The sequence below is a fragment of the Lampetra fluviatilis genome, chromosome 4, assembly GCF_964198595.1.
Source record: "Lampetra fluviatilis chromosome 4, kcLamFluv1.1, whole genome shotgun sequence".
NCBI classification, from domain to species: Eukaryota; Metazoa; Chordata; class Hyperoartia; order Petromyzontiformes; family Petromyzontidae; genus Lampetra; species Lampetra fluviatilis.
The window spans coordinates 907,236-928,300 of record NC_136278.1 but is presented as its reverse complement, the minus strand read 5'-3'; the positions used below and the strand labels follow the sequence as shown (position 1 = coordinate 928,300).

The 21,065-nt window shown below is 50.1% G+C and overlaps 2 protein-coding genes across 2 annotated transcripts; one reads left to right on the top strand and one right to left on the bottom strand.

The window, feature by feature from the left end:
- Positions 1-1,333: 1,333 nt before the first annotated feature.
- On the bottom strand, positions 1,334-9,419 carry SLBP (stem-loop histone mRNA binding protein). Its single transcript, XM_078855276.1, has 7 exons — positions 9,299-9,419; positions 8,967-9,143; positions 6,600-6,704; positions 5,178-5,300; positions 3,797-3,931; positions 3,396-3,551; positions 1,334-3,031 (listed from the first exon to the last, which is right to left on the bottom strand). Exons 1-7 carry the CDS (start codon positions 9,340-9,342, stop codon positions 2,992-2,994), a joined length of 780 nt encoding a protein of 259 aa, XP_078711402.1. The 5' UTR covers positions 9,343-9,419; the 3' UTR covers positions 1,334-2,991.
- Positions 9,420-10,623: 1,204 nt separating this feature from the next.
- Positions 10,624-20,972, top strand: LOC144931446 (M-phase inducer phosphatase 3-like). The gene is made up of 10 exons (XM_078855274.1): positions 10,624-10,935; positions 13,086-13,162; positions 13,473-13,524; positions 15,068-15,121; positions 15,724-15,856; positions 16,165-16,554; positions 16,721-16,783; positions 17,358-17,593; positions 18,498-18,609; positions 19,397-20,972. The coding sequence occupies exons 1-10, from the start codon at positions 10,838-10,840 to the stop codon at positions 19,544-19,546; spliced, it is 1,365 nt and encodes a 454-aa protein (XP_078711400.1). The 5' UTR covers positions 10,624-10,837; the 3' UTR covers positions 19,547-20,972.
- Positions 20,973-21,065: the final 93 nt, after the last annotated feature.

Here is a 21,065-nt window from a genome sequence, read left to right as displayed (position 1 = left end):
GTGACATCACGGCGCGCTCCCCCCACCCACCGCCCGCGCGTGCGTCGTGACGTCACCGCGCACTGAGTTTGTAAACACAGCAGCGTGGGGGTGGTCCGGGCTTCCAATGAGGGTTACTCAAACGTAACCGTTTTGCGAATCGGTTACCGGTTCCGACGACCAGCCACTCAGTCAGCGTTTCAAGCGAAACTTTCGCTATGGATTGCAATGGATGCACTCCACAGAGAGAAGCCCTGTAGACTCTCGAGGGTATTTGGTCTACTCTTCCACGTTAGCAAGACGTGTTGTAAGAGGTGGTAGTACCCACACTTTACCGACCCGCGCCCGACATGATGATCGTAAACTGTGGCGTTGTACCCAATTTCGTGGACTTGGACAAACATCCCAATGTCGTACAAGCTCTTCTAAAACTGCATTGAGACTCGGGTGTCGGCAAACTTTTCATGAATGAAAACTCTCAAACAGCTCGTGTCACTCCACACGTCACGGTCAGGCGTGTCAGATTGAAGCGTTACAACGTACATGTAGGTGTGACCATAATGACGTTATTAAAGTGTTTTTATTTTATTATTACACGTTTTATTAACTCACTGTTGTTGTTTCCTCAAATCTTGTAATTCAATTTGTATCCACTTACCAATGTGGTATCGACTGCAAACTTGGTATACTTATGTCATACTGATGACAATACTATATTCTTTTATTAAAAATAAACAAAATATATTTTTAAACATTATTTTTTATGTTATGTTTCGCCTTGGGTCTAATTGTCCACGGTCAAGTGACGTTGGCTGTAAATCAGCATGGCCCCTTACGTTATGGCAAGCTTCGGGGCCACTTCCTGGAGTCGTGGAGTTCTTCCATTACGAGTAGGGTACATTTCATTAAAGCGTGTTTTTAAAAATATTACTTATTTTATTGTTGAAGCTTGAAACTAATTTTGGCACAGGCCACGACTCCCAATGACGTCTCAGGCTAATTGCGTTATCCAGCAGCCGAGCGCATGACATTGCAAGATGATGTTACACCATGGCGGCCTTGGTCGAGGGAATTCTTTTAGCAGTTACTGTATTTTTAATCTTCAAGTGTTGGGCAATACTTTGATCAATGTGGCCACTTTTCTGCAGGGTACGTCCCTAATAGCAATAGACCCGTAGTGAAATGTTCATATTGGACCATCTTATGAGTTATCGTACACCCTCCCCCCCCCTTTTCTATAACAAAAATAATTCGATAACACTTTGTCTATTTAAAAGTCCTGTATTTATGAAATTCCCTCGATCGTAGACCGAGGGGCACGAACACAGGAATCAGAGAGCGAGTGGACGTGCAAAACTTTTGAAACTTTTATTCCAAACAATTTGGCAGTGACGCCAGGCAGCCGTCACGTGTGCACACACCTCCACGACACTCACGCAACATTAAAAACATCCGAACGTGAAACGGCGAGGGACTGTTCGATGCCGGCCTCCTGAGGCGCGAGGCAAGTGGTGGGGAGGGGAATGTCCATGGCAGGGATCCAGTGAATATGGCAGGAGGCCCACCCACGTCGGCACAGAGGTCACGGGGGCCACGCGAACAGAACTGGCAGAGGACAGGGAACTCTGAGTGACCGGGTCCACTTACTCTTTTCACTTTGGCCTCTCCGCGCTGCGTGTGTGTATGTATGCACGTGACCTTAAGTCAGGCCAGGTGGCTCAGTAGTGGAGTAAGCATCTCACAATCATGAAAGTGGTGAGTTTGGGGAATTGACTCGGCACATCATGTCTCCGGGGCCAAAACAATTTATATGTTGTGGGGAAGTTAACAGGGATTTCCAGGGTAAGGAATACAGATTTTCGTCCAGTGTTTCAGAGCTATAAACAGGAGAGACGATCACCACTGCAATACTATTTTGGCCAAGAAAACATTTCGACTTTGAGGCTTGTGTCCAGCAAACATCAGGTTTCTGTAGGCCCGCCAACTAGGGTTGGCCTCATCTCTCACCCAGAACTCGAGTTGAAGGGTAACTCGAATTGGTTAAATTGGGGATTCCGCAATCTGCAGTTACTTAAATTATCTTGCAAGATCACCTGTCCCAGAAATATGTGCGCAACAAAGGTCAAGATTGGGTTGCTAACCAAATTAACTTAAATCGTTAAATGTACAATTGAATGATCCTGTCACCCTACATTATTTATTGTAACGTGTTTGGCAACTTACTGATCTCTGAGCGAAATCAGACGCAGGGAATTCTAGGCCAGCCCATGAAATCAACACCCGCCTGGGATATTCAGGCCGCAGACAAAATCTTCTGCCATTTCAAGTAGCGCAAAGATAATGGCAACACGTGACGCCGTCTGGGGCGGAAACTCGAGTTCACAATCGGGTTGTTGCTCGTGGAAACGGGGCAAACGAGAGGTCAGTGGCTGCATGTGCGGGGGGGGGGGGTTGGGTCCCTATCACATTACCCCCTCTTCATAGCCCAGGACCTGCCCCCCTCCTGCCCGTGGACTCGTGCAGCAATGCAGCTGCACAAGCTGCACACTCAATAGCTATATCACCGATGTAAATACATGTTGGTCTATGGGTCTATTTAAGTGCATGTAGGTCAATGAAATCGCTGTTAGTTTGCGTCTCCATGTAATTCTATGGATCTCCATGTAAGTCTATAGGTCTCAATGCAATACATTGGCATAGCGCAGTTGGCATGGCTCTTTTGCAAATTAAATGGGGGCCCCCCCCCTGTCCAATTTTACCACACTTTACCCCAGCGCCTAGGACACTCCAGGCTATGGGCACCAAAGCAGTTGCACCTCCTGCACACTGGAACGACACCAGTATGTGTGTACCGCCTACCTAATGCTAATCGTCACTGAGTCCACGTGTGTGTGCCAAGATTGACGTGTGTGAGGGTCGCTGGATCTCCGCACCACCGTGTAGCAAATGACCAAACTCCGGAAACTCTTGCGGCAGTTACCACCAAGCACCACTGCCACCGCCACCGTCGTATCACAGGTCGTCCAAGCCATCCTGCAGCACCAGCTCACCTCTGCAACACAATAAAACGTGCATTCATATAGTGCCTGCATGTGGCTGAATCTCAAGATGCTGTGCAGAGAGAAAGAGGCAGCCATAGGTCTTGTGTGACCCTACGGGGCTCAATGTGAGTCAATACAATATGATGTGTATTGATATGGCATCTCATTGCTATATCACGTGCTGATAAACAATGGGCATATTTAATTTATACAGAAAGTTGCAGTGAGTCATTGGCAGAGAAAAAAGTCTCGAGCCTGGACCTGAACAGGGACAGAAGTCTACAGGGGTCAAACACCAACTCAAACTGGCGGTTGCGCTTTACCACCACCGCCATCGTGATCTTGCCACACTGCCACCACTGCCATGGTGCTCACATGGGCTGCAGGGAGTCGTCGGCGCCCTCCGTGGACTCGGGGTCCCAGGCATGCAGTGCCCGGCGCCACAGCCGGATCTGCTGGTCCCAGGAGCGTCGGCTGTACTTCTTGAACTTGTTGGGCGTGCGTGGGTGTTTGCTCGGCTCACGCAGGTGCCTGTCGGTGATGGGAGGGAAGAGGACAAGAATGCGGAGGGCTCATTCCAATTAGAGCTGAGCGATCTAATTATTCAAGAATTTGATTATTAAACCCATTATCGGTTTCTAAATGGCAGGCCTTGTGCGACCACGAGCCGTATAAAGTGCAAGTGACGACAATGGCCCAAGCTGGTGTGGAGGCAGTGCATGTCGAGTGCCGGTGGAGCCCAGCGGCAGTGGTGTGTGGCCTGGTGCGGGACCCACCGCGGCACCCCCTCCACGTAGCTCTCGTACGCCAGCGTGTTCTTGCCGTAGTCGATCTGCTTCTGGCGCCGCACGAGCACCTCCTCGTCCGTCTCCATGTCACTGGCCTTGCTGGGCAGTCCTTCTGCGTTCACCCTGCACACGCAGAGACAAAGATCCCATCGGGCAAGAGCTGTTAATGAGCACCTATTAAGACCGGTATGGAACTTTATCAGGGTGTGGGTGCCCAGCACCACGCCTGGCCACCTTTGTCTCCCCAATGCTGATGTGTACACATTGCACCACGTACTCATTTGAGGGTCGACATAGCTTAGGCCTAGGACCAATTCATAAATTCATCACTGATGTTGGCCATAAGCAGGCCTCGAAATTTGGTCGCCAGATTCGTAATGCAGTACTAAGCACCTCACTACAACTCCACGCACGCACACATGCACGCGCAGATACATGCGCGCGTGGATAGGGGCACTACAAATACACACAAACACATGCACGCAAATTATATAGACGCGTGTGCATGCATAAGCGTGCAGACATGACCAAAAGGACACGCAGACGCAATCTCACCCACAGGTGTGGACACAGGTACACCAGATACACACACATACATACAGACATATACGCAGATACACGTCATTGACACGCTACACAAGGACATATGCAGACGTAACTGATGTGACGCACACATTTAGACGCAAGCACACACCCAGGCAAACAAAACATAACAAACACCAACACAAGCACACATGCATGCACACATATAGCCAACTAGCCTTTTGCCCATCCAAGGACGGGTGTATGGCAAGAAATATGAAACTTGCAAGCGAAAAGCAGACCACGACGTGACATTCATTGCATTAATGCGTGTACATTTTATAAGGGCGCGGTGACACAGACATATTTCATTTAAAGGTTATAATCCCTTACTCTTTGGTTCTTTCAGTAAAGTCACGTAGAAATAAAATAAATGTTTCGATTGCAACACAAGCAACCGTCATCAGATGTGAATGCAAGCTCTGAGAGAGACACAGAGAGAGACAAACAGACACGGAGACACATACACAGAGAGACACACATAGAGACAAACACAGACACGGAGAGAGACACATATACAGAGAGACGCATACAGAGAGACACACACCTGAGAGAGACACACACAGAGAGACACACGTAACCTGTTCATGATTATTAATGAGGGGGGCTGGTCGACGTGGAGTGACGTCACGAGCGTTAAGGACAGACATTCCTGGGTGATTATAGTAGGTATGACACCACGGACACCATATGCAGACACACACAACAGTAAGGCTTAAACACGCGGATACGAGCAAACTGCTGGTGCTGGTAGTGATTTGCGAGCTGGAGGGATGGAGGTGGGCACCTCTTCATCTCTTCCTGGATCTGTGAGCGTCTGTCGTCATCGTCCTCCACAGCGGAGGCCCAGTCAGTCAAGCCAGAGCAGGAACGCTTACGCGAGGAGACTGTCGGTGCAGAGCCAGCGCATCTACACACGGGGCGCACAAAAAATATCATATGTACACCATTAAAAGACAAAGATTCCCCATATAGTCTTAACACTGTTGGAGTAAGTGCTGTTAGTGAGCACCTATGAAGGCCGGAACGGCACACGAGGGGGTGTGTGGCCAGCACCAAGCCCGTTCACCTTTGTCTCGGGTACTCATTCGAGTAGACCTACGGGAGGCCCAAGAACCGGTTCAGATCATCATCACTGGTGTTGGCCGTGAGTGGGAATCGAACTCGGGTGGCTGGGTTCGTAGCAAAGCGCACTAACCGCCATACTACACCATAAACACACCACACCAGGTACACCACACGCAACATACACACAAACACGGCATGTTCGGTATACAATTGGGTAAGAGACATGGCCCAGCAGTAGCGTGTTCCCCGCTTGCTGCAGAGTTTAGAGTTCCCCCGTTAATACTGTGGTGCGTATTGAACCATGAAATACTCGACGCAGTCTCCTTCAGTGGACGCTAAAGATCCTGCGATGGCTTTTGAAAAGAATAGGCAATTTTGTGCCAGTATCACGGTCGAAATTTACCTGCAGGATACTCAATTGGGATTACACTTAGCAACATCGCCCCCTCCTGTGAAGCTACTGCTGTGTGAAATAAATCAGCGTCTTCCTTCGTGATGACAGCCTTGTGCTGTAAAAATGATAGCGCCAATACCAAATGTACGAACGATTTGATGGGAATGTACACATACTGTGTATACACAGTGTGTGCACAAACTATGTACACAATAAAAAAAAGATGAATGAGCACTGAGGCATTGATGCTCATCTGTATACAGCCCTGCAGAACCGCTGGTGGAAATCACCACATTCCTATGACAGGGGTCGGTCTATTTATATCCGTGTTGACTTCCCCACAAAGTTATCATCCACCCCAGATGGAGGGATGATAATGAGCTGAGTCAACCCCCAAACAGGATTTGAACATGCAGCCTTCCACTTGTAAGTCGCTCACTCTACCGCTGAGCCACCAGGCCATGCAAACTCTACACACCGTGTACACTGCACGCACACACACCATACATACATGCACTCAAACGCAACTTGTAACACCTCCTCATAGCAGGTGTGAGTGTGGCAAGTATAGTTTTGGCAAGTGTAGGATGTAGCAGGTACAGTTTTGGTATGGATATGGCAGTTATAGTCGTGGCAGATATAGTTGTGGCAGCAGCAGGGAGAGTCCTGACAGATGTAGCAGGTGTAGCAGGTATAGTTGTGGCACTCAGCCCACCGCGTCACACCTCGTCTCCCACCCCCCTGTACCGTGACAGAGGCTTGTATCTCCGTGTCTCCGTCTCATTGTCCTCGGGAAATCGTCTCCGCTCGAGTCGCGAGCCACGACTCTGAGATGGGTGCTCGGGTCTCCGCCTGGCGGAGAACAGCACGCAGGCCCCATGTGAGACCCCTGTGATCCCCACAGGGTCCCCGTGGCACGGAGTGGTTCGCCCTCCTGTGACATGGCTATTTGTCAAGATTCTCGCCAGCGATATGTATTGATAATTGATTGTTTTTTTTGGCGATTCCCATTTGTTTTCACGTCGATTGTAGAGTTGTGTTCGTTTCATTATCATAAATCCATAATGAGAATATTATTTGTAGAAATTATAAATACCATTGGGATAATAATAGGTTTTTCCCCTTTTTTCTGGCAACAAAACTGAAACCTTTTTACAAGGATTCATGTCTGCATTAACCACAATACTTGCAGTCAAAATGCAAACAAAAAACACACTATGATAATATATGCATTGTCCTTGAAACTGATTGGTCCACACCAAGGGACGGCTTTCTTTTGAGCCTCGACCCAATTGGTGCTCGACCAGAGGACGCCAAAAGGTGTACAGCTCAGAAAAAAAGGGGAAAACCCTATTATTATATTTTGGTACTGGCACTTGATACAGTAAATGTGGCTGTGACGGTCCCACCTGAAGACGGAGACTTGTGTTGCCTCCAAAACGTCGTGATTTAATTTAGGTATTTTAATTTATTATTATTTGCATTTATTATTATTATTATTTTCCTACGTGACTTTACCGAAAAAACCTAAGAGTACTGACAAAGGAGGTCTAAATTTCGATTTAAAGCTTTCGTGACTGCAGGGATTCATCTTCTTGGTTCTTTTGGTAAAGTCACGTAGAATGGAAATAATAAAACATAATAAAATAATTCTCACGTTTCGGCCACAACGCAAGCAGCCGTCCTCAGAGCAGGTCTGTCGAGTAGACAGAGTCTGAATTCAGACCTGCTCTCCACCTGATGACGGCTGCTTGCGTTGTGGCCGAAACGTCGTGAGAATTATTTTTTTTATTTTTTTTATTTATTTATTTCCATTCTACGTGACTTTAGCGAAAGAACCAAGAAAACAGGAGGTCTAATGGTGTAGATGCTCACCCCTAGCCCTCATTACTTTGATGATACCATTGGGATGTTTATTTGGCAGCATTTTAAGACAATGATCGGATTAACCATCGATTCAATGCGTGTATTGTAACATAATTAATTGTAATTTTGCACATTTGGTATTTGCAAGTTTTTAAGTACATGGGCATCCCGAAAAACGGATGTTTCACTAAGAGTCTGCGGTTTTAACAGTAGGGGGTGGTGTCATTAAACCGTACCCAGTTGCGTTCCCACAGCAATTATTTTCATCAGTTTCTTCAAATTTTAACTCTACTTGGCAGCTTTATTTAACTTCCTCATTTAATTCACCAAAGTTAGTTAACGTTGGTTGTCGTGTTCAGTTATTAATTACCAAATTGTTTGAGTACCCAATTGTTGAATGCTGTGCTGAATGCTCTCTAACATTACCGATTCCGTCAGGTATTGTATGTATCGGGTGGCGGAGGGTGTACAACACACATTTTACCTAAGCGATCTGACCCAAAACGAATAATTATGTATCATGATACCAGTTAAAATCTTAATTCTAGATTTGAAGCTTTCGTGACTGCAAAGATACATACTCTTAGTTTTTTTCGGTAAAGTCACGTAGGTGAAAATAAATAATACAAATAATAATAGAAATAAAATAATAAATCACGACGTTTCGGAGGCAACACAAGTCTCTGTCATCAGGTGGGACTGTCACAGCTAAATATACAGTGAATTTAGCTGTGACGGCCCCACCTGATGACGGAGACTTGTGTTGCCTCCGAAACGTCGTGATTTATTATTTTATTTCTAGTATTTATTTTTACCTACGTTACTTTACCGAAAAAACCTAAGTTAGAATCTTACTTAGCCTGCTATTTTCCAGGGCTGTCAATCTTCACCGTCCGCGTCTTTAACCGCGCGGGCCGTGACGTCACTCACTAAACGCGGTGACGTCACCGCGACGCTTTGGCGGCAGGGCGCTTGAGATCGCCGCTGTTATTACTGCTATTAACTACTGCAGCATTTAAGTGTTTGTGCTGCCCCTTTATAACAAGTGGGGGGTGGGAGCCAGCCACACCAAGCCGCATTTGCGTCTCCAGTGCCGATGTTTTACACATCGGCCTAGGGGAGAAGGCCCAGGCGTAGCAGGGTTCGTAGCGTAGCGCGCTAACCACTGCACCGCCGCTCCCCACATCAATACTGTGCCGTGTAGAATACCGACTACGCACCACGATGAGGGCCCCCCTTCTCGCTTACCCGTGTGGGTCGCGGCTGCTGCGCCTGGAGTCGTCGCGGGTGCCCCGCTCGGGGCGGACTGGGCTCCTGAGGGCGAGGTCCGGGTCCCGCGTCTCCACAGCGTCCCGCTTCGTAACACGGTCCTCCTCCTCCTGCTGCGCATCTCGGGGGCCACGAGTCGTCCCGTCGTCCACCAACCTGCGTCGCTCACACACAAGCGGGGTCTGAGGATGCTGCTTCCCTTTATCCCCTCGATTAATTGAATTTTGTTCGGTTATTGGTGGCCCTGCTCTCACTGGTTCACCGACCCCTCTCTCTCTCTTCTCGTGCCCAGCCCCCCTCTATCCGCTCACCAAGCACGACGCCGCTCTGGGGGTGGCGAGTCGCTGGAGCCCATCGCTTCTTGTTGGTGGGAATCTGCTGCCGGAGGGAGCCCGCGTCTTTAGTTCCCGCCAAACCTGGCTCGGACTCTACCACTCGGCCCTCAATACGAGGGGGTGGGAGGGGGGGGAACGGAAAATCGGACTCTACCACTCGGCCCTCAATACGAGGGGGAGGCAGGAGGGGGGGAACGGAAAATCGGACTCTACCACTCGGCCCTCAATACGAGGGGGTGGCAGGGGGGGGAACGGAAAATCGGACTCTACCACTCGGCCCTCAATACGAGGGGGTGGCAGGGGGGGAACGGAAAATCGGACTCTACCACTCGGCCCTCAATACGAGGGGGAGGCAGGAGGGGGGGAACGGAAAATCGGACTCTACCACTCGGCCCTCAATACGAGGGGGTGGGAGGGGGGGGAACGGAAAATCGGACTCTACCACTCGGCCCTCAATACGAGGGGGAGGCAGGAGGGGGGGAACGGAAAATCGGACTCTACCACTCGGCCCTCAATACGAGGGGGTGGCAGGGGGGGGAACGGAAAATCGGACTCTACCACTCGGCCCTCAATACGAGGGGGTGGCAGGGGGGGAACGGAAAATCGGACTCTACCACTCGGCCCTCAATACGAGGGGGAGGCAGGAGGGGGGGAACGGAAAATCGGACTCTACCACTCGGCCCTCAATACGAGGGGGTGGGAGGGGGGGGAACGGAAAATCGGACTCTACCACTCGGCCCTCAATACGAGGGGGAGGCAGGAGGGGGGGAACGGAAAATCGGACTCTACCACTCGGCCCTCAATACGAGGGGGTGGCAGGGGGGGAACGGAAAATCGGACTCTACCACTCGGCCCTCAATACGAGGGGGTGGCAGGGGGGGGACGGAAAATCGGACTCTACCACTCGGCCCTCAATACGAGGGGGTGGGAGGGGGGGGGGAACGGAAAATCGGACTCTACCACTCGCTCGTGGGGACCAACCACGCACCGAAAGTCGTTGTTTCCGTCATCAACGTTAACCGTTAATAAAAGGATGCAATAAACGTTCCGTTGAGTCGGCACGTGGCGGTGTTTCTAACTTTAAATAAAATTTATTTGTAAAAAAAAATGTTTTGTTCAAGTCCCCCCCCCCCCTCAACCCGCTGAGTCCACTGCCCTCCAAGTCCGGGACGCCGCGCGTATTATCGCGCACGCTCATTGGCCGGCGTTGTTCCCGCCCCTCGCGGATGCGGGGCTCCGATTGGCCGAGGGGATTTTGCGCGGAATTTTAAAAAGGGATGACGTCAGCGCGTCGGCGACGCGAGACGTCGGTGACGCGGCGCGCTTGGCGCCACCCTCCCGCTTCCTCCTCTTTAAAGGCACAACTGCAGCTGCAGGTCGCTCTCTGCACGCTCCCGACGCGTTCCGCCTTTGTCCACCAGCAGCCTCGGTAGACAACGAGGGGCGGGAGGGGGTAGGAAGTCGAGGAAGAAGAAGAAGAAGGGGACGACGCCTGCTCAAGGGTTGCATAACGACATGGCCGAGTTGGCGAGTGCGCACCCGGGAGACGCGAGCCCCGCGCGGACCTCCGTGGTCGGCCACCTGCCACGGGATTTCATCTCTCTGCAGTACAGGTTCGTGGTGACCCCCTCTGTGATCCCTAAACGAGCCCCCCCTAAACGGGGCCCTCTTCCATCAACTTCATCAAATGGGGGTCACATGCCCCCCCCCCCCCACCGCTCTCCGTGCGCATCTGTTAAGCGAGGCCTACCTGGGCCTCGGCCTTGCGCGAGGCCCGCGCGGGGTTGTTGTTGATGGTGCTTCTGCTGCTGTTGATGATTTGGTGATGTTGCCGTGGTGATGTTGGTGTGAACATGGTATTGTGGTGATGGTATTCGTGATCTTGATGATGGTGGTGATGATGTGCTGAAAAATTGTCTGGAATTATTTTACCCCGTCCACGCACCGTGCACGATTCCGTCAACCGTACACATTTGCGCCCTCTGTGTCTTTTTAATGTTTCTGTGACTTCATTTGTAATTGTGCCGTGGGCAATGTCAACATAACCTGCCCGAGCCGACAAAGTACACTGACTATTGTGTTGAACATTGATTTTAAGTTTGTGTGATGTCGATTTCTCGCGGGACGCCTTTCCATTGTCCACCTCGCCACGGCGCGAATTAAAAGCCCCTCGACACAATTTGTCAATCGCACCGCGTGTGGCCTTCGGGGGGGGGAAACTATTTAATCGGCAATGAGCCCATTTTCATGCCCTATTCGTAGACGAATATCCTTTGTTAATAATTTTTGAAAATGTATTGTGAAATTAACGCGTTTGTCTTGAAAGTTAATTTGTAACGGGGTTGCTTTCATCGCACTTCTCGATTGGCACTTGGTGCAAAATAAGTACAGCACAACACGCACGCATTCATACGCCTACTTAAAAACTGGATCATCGGGCCCATTAGTATCACCAAGTGCAGTCTCCCAACTCCCATCGACCACTCTTCTCTCGGGTCACTGTTAGCTCTGAACTAGGACCATTGCCCGATATGTGGCCTATTTTATATATTTCCTTTTTAGGCTACAAACATACACTTGTAATTGACGACCGTGATGAATTCTCTTGTTTGTTAATCGTGCACGTGCACCACTGCCATCGCAGCAGCAGCATCATCAACAGAAGGGTTTGTTAAGAAAAGCTAAGTGAGCTTGGTCAGGCCCAGTCGTGGCTAAAATGGATGGCCGGTGGGCAAGGGTTACAAATTGGTCGCAGCCAGCGTAGGGATTGCAGTTTAACACCTAGGAAGAGGATTTCGCGACCAATTTTGTTAATAAGAGGATTTATTTTTTGGGTTAGATCGCGTAAAATATAAATGTGCCGTTAAACCTGCCACCACCATACAGATAATTATTTAGGTTTGTCATGTTAACAAAATATGAGAATAGGTTTTACCATTTTTTTCTTGCAACAAAACAGGTGTTAAAACACCAAACTTTTGAGCCTGGTCTCAACGGTGTTAGGCCTTTTGGCCTCCTCTGGTTTAACGCCATTTGAGACGAGGCTCCAAAGATAGGTGTCCGGTGTGGACCAATCAGTTTAAAAGACAATACATATATTATCAGAGTACATTTTTTTGTTTTCATTCTGACCACAAGTATTGCGATTAATGTAGACATGATTTCTTGTAAAAGGTTTCAGTTTGGTGTTTTAACATCTTAACACCTGTTTTGTTGCCAGAAAAAAAGGGGAAAACATTCTCATGTTTTGCTTACATGCAAAGCAGGTCCCATGATGTAGATAAACAAAACATATCAATTAGTTACTAGTGTGTTGGGATTGCACACAAGAGGACGTCCCCTTGTGGAGCTCATGGTGCAGTAGTTGTATGTGCAGTATGTATGTTGAACCTCTTTCACGGCTGGGCTGCTTGCTGCATCACGCTCACCATGATGGCTTTGGGGGTGGAGGAGGACTTCATCCATCGGTAGATACTTCATACCTCATGGTTACTTACAACAATTTTATCCAAATTTTGCATGATCTTGGATTTTGCTCGTATTTTTTTTTATTGACTTCAAATTTGCATTCGCCCCTACAAAAATTGGGGGAGGATGATTGACCATTGAGAAATGTGAGTGATCTAGGGCAGAACATGCCATGGTGAAATGGGAAAATGGCTGATCAAGCCTAGTAACAAAATGGCAGCCAAAGGAGGGAAAATGTACATGGATGTGTGCACGTGTGTTGCATATCTAAACACTTGTGTGTTGTGTGTGTCAGTCATTTGACCCCAAGTAGGCAAGAAGACCAGGAAATTGTACCGCTCTGCAGCTTCTCCCCGGATTCTTGGGACTCAGGTTTGTGTCTGATCGCATGCATCTTTCCCCCCTCTAAATCAACCCCCAAAACGCTCAGGGTCTTGGTGCATCTGATTCAAGGACTGGGAATCTGTTAAAAAGAGCTGTATAGCTCATTGGATTCATCCAGTATAAATACATATTCTGATTCTGCAAGGGTTGGTGGGGGGTTCACAATGATCAATGAGAAGCAAGTTAAGACAAACCAATCCCGTGCCATTTTAACTTGTATGATACCCTTTTGAACCCTCTCCCCTTTGGGACCCCAGGCATGCGGTGCAACCCCCCGTGTTTTGTTTTCTCGTCACAGACTCCTTCCTTGGGTTCCAGAGTCCCCTGGGGATACGAGCAACTCGCGGACGGTGAGTGGGAGATGCAATTGGTAGCGAGTTAACTCTCTCGCCTGGTATGGAGGAGGTTGTGGGTTCAATCCCGACCCTGACGCCTGAATTTGCACGTTCTCTCCATGGTCCTGTGGATTTTTCTCTTGAGTCCTCCGGTTTTTCCCTCCATTTAGAAACACGTGTCTAGATTATTTATGCCACTTTGTTGAGCTATCATTTGTAGCCAGGTCACTTCTGAAAAAGTGCTTTATAGCTCCGTGGGCTTTATCTGGTAAAATAAAATAGTTTAGTTTACAAGAAGATCCAGAGACATCAGAAGACATGGAGAGGAGATGGTGAGGGGTGGACATGGAGAGATGGCGACACACGAGAATACGTAGAGACATGCAGAGACGGATGAAGAGACTGAAAGCCGCATAGAGACACAAAGAAATGGGCGCACAGAGATGCTAAGAAACACGGATGCTCAGACACTCGCACAGACAAGTGGAGATGTAGAGATACACCTCGAAGCAAATAAACAGATGGAGAGATGCACCCACAGAGGTGTAGTTTAGACTCTGATATCAGACTCCTACACACAGTCACACTTGGATGCAGAGACAAGGATAGACGCTTCGATACACACACGGGGGGACACGTGCCGGGAGAGATGAACAGATGGAGACAAACACAGGGAGATGCACAAAGGGAGATATAGACGCACAGGGAGACGCACAGGCATAGAAACAGAATGACAGATGCCCAAAACACGCAGACAAAGACAACACACACATTCATTTACGCATAGACGCACACGCAGGCAGACGCACACATTTATACAGAGGTACATGGACACACAGATGGACACGTACAAAGATCCATGGACACACAAAGCCTCCTCCCATCTGTCCCTGCAGCTGCTCTCTTAATGAGCTGTTACTAAAGCGTGGGGGGAGGGTGGTGGGGGATGGAGGGGAGGTGGTGGGCCCACGAGTTCCAGCTGCTGGTCCCCCATCTCCTAGAGGGAGCCCTGTTGGAATGCAGGTCCCATTCAGAACCTCCTTGGCAGGGCGAGGGGTCACTGGGAGGCACAATGGGGTGGGCGTGGACGAGGCAGATGGCACGCGTGCACGCGCGTGTGTGTGTTCGCAGACCCCCGTATGCACACGCTTATACACGCTTTAGACACGCGTGAAGATGTGCACACGTCTACATATGTGTGCGCGCTGACATGTGAGCAAGTGTGCTAGCTTGCTCGCATACATACTTGTACAAAGACCCCCCATATGGCCTTGACAGTGCTGTTAGGCACATGATAAAGTGGGTGGTCAACACCACGCCTGGCCGCCTTTGTCTCTCCAAGCTAATGTTTACACATTGCACTAGTTATTAATTTAAGGCGAAGTCGACCTAGGGGAGGCTCGGGACCGGTTCAGATAAATGTTATTGGTGTTGGCTGTGAGTGGGAATCCAACACGGGTCACCGGGTTTGTAGCACAGCGTTTTGCGCTATACTACTGCTCTAAAATCGTGTGCACACTTTGACGTGACTTCATCTCCCTCGTTATTCTCCCATCAGGAGCAGCTGCCGGGGTGAGGAGAACATGGAAGAAGAGGTGGTAGTGAGGAGGAGGTGAGCATCAGTTTAGTAAGGGCAGTGTTGTGGTGTACGAGTGGGGCGTGTACGTAATTGGCGTGCTTCCTGTGGTGCATGTGATTAGTGTGTGGCGTGCGTTGTAAGTGTTCATGCTGCATGTCTGTTGTGTGTGAACGGTGTACTCAAAAGCACACAGCCTAGCACAAGCGCTGTGGTGATATCACAGTGGCGAATGGCGGCTGTTGATGTTGTGATTGTTGTATGCATCTGTGGTGTGTGTGCGCAAGTGGTGGGCTTATGTGAATGGTGGGTGCATCTGTGGTGTGTGTGTGCGCACACACACTTTGCTGGGACCCCCCCCCCCTGTCCAGGCTGGGTAAAGGGCTGCTTGAAAGAGATCTCTGTGAAGGGGTCTCTAACTGAAAGCGACAGCAGCAGGTGCTCTGTACTCGGGCTTCCTTTGTGAATGAGGGGGCCAGTGAGGGGGGGGAAGCGGATGGGGGGAGGGTGTTTGGCTTTGTGTGGGAGACTCTGGAGAAACCACACACACAAGGGGGAAAACGAACTGGGCTCCGCACGGATGGATTCAAGAATCCATCGATTCTCCAACTGTGGATCCCACCGTCCCCCCTTCCCAGGCGCAGGAAAATGGAATATGGAACTCCCACGCCGGTGAGCGGCACGGAGAGCCCGCTTGCCCCGCTTGCCCTGCTCACTCAGCTCACCCCGCTTGCCCACAAGCTGCAAGACGTCAACAAAGAGAACTGCCAGGTACGGGGTCAGGTACGGCAGGGGCAGATACAGCAGTGAAGCAAATGGCAATAGCTGCAAAAACAAACGCATATATATTAGTTTCCCTTTGATGTGCTGGCTTACAATATTCACCGATACCCAGTGTTGCCTGTTCACTCTGACTGGTGGCTAATTGTGGCGACTCGCCGTTCACCCTCGCCACTGCTGGCTCACTGCTCGTCGTGGTCTGTCTCTGCCCCCCCCACCTCCGCCCCCCCTCAGTCAGGTAGGCTTCAGCGCCGGCTCATGTCGTGCCTTCTGCACCCCTCTCTCCCTGCCGTGTTCAGGTTCCCCCCAGCATGGCGAGCCTCTTCACCGCACCCATGGTGTCGCCGGCGGCGGGGATCTTTCACCCGACCCCGCCGCCTCCCTCCGGCAGCGGGGGGCTGCAGTTGTGGAGGGGGCCGCGCATCCCTCTGTCTCCCCTCACCCCCGGCGACGGGTCGCCCATGGGGTGCCTCAAGCGCCCTTTGCACCGGGCGAGCACGGCCGAGTCGCTGACGCAGAAGCGGCGCCGTGCGATCGCCCCCTTCTTGGTGCCGTCGGCGCCGCGGTCGCCGTCGGCGCCGTCGCCGCCGCCATTGAAGGCGCCCACAGGAATGTGGGACCATGAGGCTGTGCAGCAGGCGCTGGACGCGTGTCTGGACGAGGAGAAGATGCTGGGAGATTTCTCTCGCGTGAGTGAGAAACTGCCTCCCCCCTGACTCCCACCTAACTTCCTGTCCCCCCCCTCCACCTCGCACCACCTGACTGGCTGCACCAGCTGACTGAGGCAGGGAGTCTCTAAAAGTCATCGGCTAATTCCCTGCGTGCCCCCCCCCTCCACCATGCCCCTCCCCACAGCCGTGTTCGCTGCCCACGGTGTCCGGGAAGCACCAGGACCTTAACTACATCACCCAGGACACGGTGAGTGATGGCACACATACCGCACCGCCGCCACACCCTGGCAATGCCGCACCGCAAAATATTGCTCCCAACACTGCACCATATCGTCAGATCGCGGGATTGCCACAACGCCACAATAAAATGTCGACGCCACACGCATGCATAACGCCAGACATCGCCACGCTATTACACCACAGCTCGTAGTGTCTGTGTGCATGCTTGTTTATCCGTGCATAGCATGTACATGTATCCCAGTGTGCTGGTGCATGTCCGTCCATGCGTGTATTTGTGGGTAGCTGCGTTTGTGTATATACAGTATATGTGCTTGTGTGGGGAGTGGTGGGGAAGTGGTTATCGCACTGTGCTATGAAGCCGGTGACCTGAGTTTGATTCTCGTTCATGGCCAACACCGGTAATGAATATTTTAATCGGTCCTGGGCCTCCCCGAAGTCTACTCGGCCTTTGCAGTGTGTAAACATCATCACTGGGGAGACAGACGGCTGGGCATTGTGCTAAACCCCTCGTGTGCCGGCCTCCGCTCGCTAACAGCACCAACAGTCTGTTAATGTTTTATTGGGGATCTTTGCCTGTGTAGATGACCGCTCTGCTGCAAGGGGAATTCTCCGGCTCCGTGCCGCGCTTCCTGGTGCTCGACTGCCGCTACCCCTACGAGTTTGAGGGGGGCCACGTGCGGGGGGCCCTCAACATCTTCCGCGAGGAGCAACTCGTGCAACAGCTGCTGCGGGGGGCCCCAGCCCCCAATTCATCGGCGAGCGAGCAGCTGGTGCTCGTGTTCTACTGCGAGTTCTCCTCCGAGCGGGGCCCCCGCCAGTGAGTGGCCCCTCTCCACCCAACCCAACATTGGCAACTGCGCCGCACACCCACGTCCGGAATAAACGCCTCGTTCGAGACGCAAACAGCACCGCACCTCCTGGCTTTAATGATCCTACTCGAAGACGCTGGACCACGTAGTTAACTGCTGTAGTCTAATCCTTCAATGGAGGAACAGCAAAACTACGCGAGCTCTCCTGAAGCCCTCTCATCGTGACCAGGAGACCTTGACATTGGCACCGAGCACCTGAACCATATTTCCACTGCAAGAATAGAACCACATCCCCATCAATGCCACACTTACATCTTTCCCCCCAATACCATTTTATATCTGTGCCTGCCACTACCATAGATACCACATACTGACACCAGCCTATAAGAACGGTGATCCCTTCCCTTGGGTGTCAAGGTGGAGCCGTACCCTGGCTCGCCAGGAAAAGGTGCTACAGCTAAAATGAGGACTCCACCTGTGCAGGATGGGGTGTTGTCTCCCCCTTGCACGCGTTTTCTCCCACATGTATACTCAATAATTGGCCGATAACACCATTTAATATGGAGGACTGCAGAGCTTGGGCAGTTGCTGGCGTCAGCTCACCGCGTGGCTGCTGCCTTCCCGCTTGTCTGTGTTTTCTCCTTGAGAGCGAGCGAATGACTACCACGGCGCGTTACAAGTTGAAATTTATATGAGAATGTTTTCCCATTTTTTCTGGCAACAAAACGGGTGTTAAGATGTTAACACCAAGCTGAAACCTTTTACAGGGAATCATCTCTGCATTAACCACTACATTTATATTTTAAACACGCCCACATTGTCTGCGAAGGCGACGTAGCTGGTATCACTGCGGCAGGTACGGTCCTAATGCTGTGTGTGTGCGTGTGCGCGTGTCACGCCGCGTGGCTGCAGGTGCCAGACTCTGCGGCGCATGGACCGGGAGGTAAACTCGTACCCAACCCTGCACTACCCGGAGATGTACGTGCTGCGAGGGGGCTATAAGGACTTCTTCCCACACTCGCCGGTACAGGACTACAACCACCACCACCACAGCCATCACCCTTCACCACCCTCCACCACACTTGCCTACCACGAGCGCCATCACATTCATTCTACCATAACATCACCATCACTTTCATTCTACCATAACATCACCACCACATTCATATAGATAGGGTTGCCAGCTTTTCCACGGTAGACTAAACTGCCATAAACACCCTGACCACCATCACACCACCATAAACACATTAACGCGACCATAACGTCACCAACAAAAAAGCAACTCGTGCAGAAGCTCAACTGGAGTGTGGCGTTGCAAGAACGTGGAAACAAATGAGGTGTTCATCCAGCAGTGGATGGAACATGTCTCGTGATAGATATTTATGCATATAATTTTTGGTTTGTTTTTCACTTTGAGCGCAGGGCGCAAACCATCAATTAATTGGCCAGTAGCAAACAGCACTTTCAAAACTGCAATAAGTGTAACACGTTCTTTGAATTGAGTAAAGTTAATGTTATAAGAGCTTGGTCGGGTAGGGAATGAAACGATAATGGATTAGTAGGTGACTATTGGTGAGCACGTGACTGAAGTGAATTCATATAAATGCTCCCTAATACAATTATTACTTTTCTACCGAGGAGAGGCTCGCTGAGTCAACACTTTTAAGGATGGTCCTGCCAATTGTTTGCAGTTGGGGGGGCATATGACATAGCTGCTGTTTAATCCCAATTGAGTAAAGTGATATGAAAACAATGAAGCACCGTTGACGGTCTTGACAAGTACTCTCTGGTCCCGTGTTTGCGTGCGGCAGGACATGTGCAACCCCAGCGCGTACCGCCCCATGCGGCACCAGGATTTCAAGGATGAGCTGCGTCGCTTCCACAGCAAGAGCCACTCGTGGGCTCACACGCGGCCCCGCAGCACCGCTGTGGCGCTGCTCACGCGCATGCACACCACCTGAGGCCCACACTCGTCGAGCAATTCGGGGGGGGAAACACGAAGGGACTGCAGTGCTCCGACTCGGTTATTCCATAAGAGGCCTGGAAAACTCCCAAGAGAAGACCTAGTGGCTCGATGAGGCATTCTGCGATTCTGCGAGCGACGGGGCAACTTGGGACACCCAGGGAGTTGGAGGAACAGACTCGGGAACTTTGAGACCCAGGAGCCCCATGCGTGGCATTGGAACTCTCAAGCGACCCAGGGACTCGATGCCTCTTCCCACTGTACAACAGCCTTGTCAGGGCCATGCTGAGCCAGCCCAACGCGGCACCAGGTGCTGGGGTAGGTTTTCCCTGCTAGATTCCAATCTTTTGCTGCTGACATCACGAGCTATCTATGCTCATGTTGTGATCAAAACAATTAACTTGGATCCTGCTCGACCCCCAAGCCAGATTCAAGATGTCTTGCGAAACCAGTTTAAGAATGTCTCTGGCTCTACTTCAAATAAGATGGCGGAAAACCACCCATATCAGCAGGGCCTCACTGACGTGTCTCTGATGCATTCATGGATCAGGGGCTACAAGAGAATACCTGAGGGGGGGGAGGGCTGCTGCTCTCCCCTCTGCGTGGTGTGGAGCTCATGTGCTCCTGGTGCTTCCATCTTAGGAATGGCTCTGCCAGTATGTGTGATCGTGTAGTACGAGTGAACTTTGAATATTTTAATTTAGGACTTGTGATAAATTGGTGTTATTTTAAAACCCAACCATATCTGATCCTCTGAGTGGTTAACTGCTTTAGTGTGGGTGACATGGTTTTGCGATGTGTTTTATTTAGGATTTATTGCTGTAGTAACATTGAGACCAGAACGTTTGAAAATATTTAAGGTGCCAGCATGTGATTAGGAAGTGTAACTGACTGGAGTGGTTTCCTCGAATTTTGAGGACCAGGAGTTCGTTTTAATTTATTTGCTGCAATAGGCCGTGGTACTAGTTTTCAAAGTAAATTTTTAAAAAATGTTCATGACTTATGGTGGTGAAGGGCCATTTCCAGAAGCGGTCATATTTCTAAGGCCATAGTTTGAAATGTTAAAGGTGAATTGTTTGCATGTAGCTCAAATGGTTATGATTTGTATTTTGAATTCGTATTATGGCTGTTAATATACTGCAGTGTTATTTTCCTCCCCTGAAACCACTTTACTAGAAATGTGACATTTAAAGGGTAGGTTATTTTGGGTACAAGTTTTTTAATATTTTTTTTTATTCAGGCCTGTAACACCAAGTTAGTGGTTTCCATTACCTCTTGTAAAGAAGTGTTACTTTATACAATGCAAGTGCCTTTTGCGGTTTAGCAGAGGCTAGTGGTTTAGTAGTTGGGTTGTGTAGGTGTGGATATTCTGTTAGCCTGCTTAACTGTTAGTTGGCTTGCGATTGAATTAAGTTTACTTTAGCTGCTAGTTTAAAATTAAGTTTAGTGCACACCTGTCAAACAATCTACACTGAACATGTTTCACCTTTATGGCCCAACAATCCCTTTGTGCACAC

Excerpts from the sequence above, each read along its gene's own strand:
- LOC144931446 (XM_078855274.1), top strand. The coding sequence starts at position 10,838 with ATGGCCGAGTTGGCGAGTGCGCACCCGGGAGACGCGAGCCCCGCGCGG. Across the intron at positions 13,163-13,472 it reads CCCGGATTCTTGGGACTCAG|ACTCCTTCCTTGGGTTCCAG; the intron begins GTTTGTGTCTGA and ends TTCTCGTCACAG. Across the intron at positions 16,555-16,720 it reads TGCTGGGAGATTTCTCTCGC|CCGTGTTCGCTGCCCACGGT; the intron begins GTGAGTGAGAAA and ends CCCTCCCCACAG.
- SLBP (XM_078855276.1), bottom strand. The coding sequence starts at position 9,342 with ATGGGCTCCAGCGACTCGCCACCCCCAGAGCGGCGTCGTGCTTG. Across the intron at positions 6,705-8,966 it reads AGCAGCCGCGACCCACACGG|GCGGAGACCCGAGCACCCAT; the intron begins GTAAGCGAGAAG and ends GTTCTCCGCCAG. Across the intron at positions 3,552-3,796 it reads TACGTGGAGGGGGTGCCGCG|GCACCTGCGTGAGCCGAGCA; the intron begins GTGGGTCCCGCA and ends CATCACCGACAG.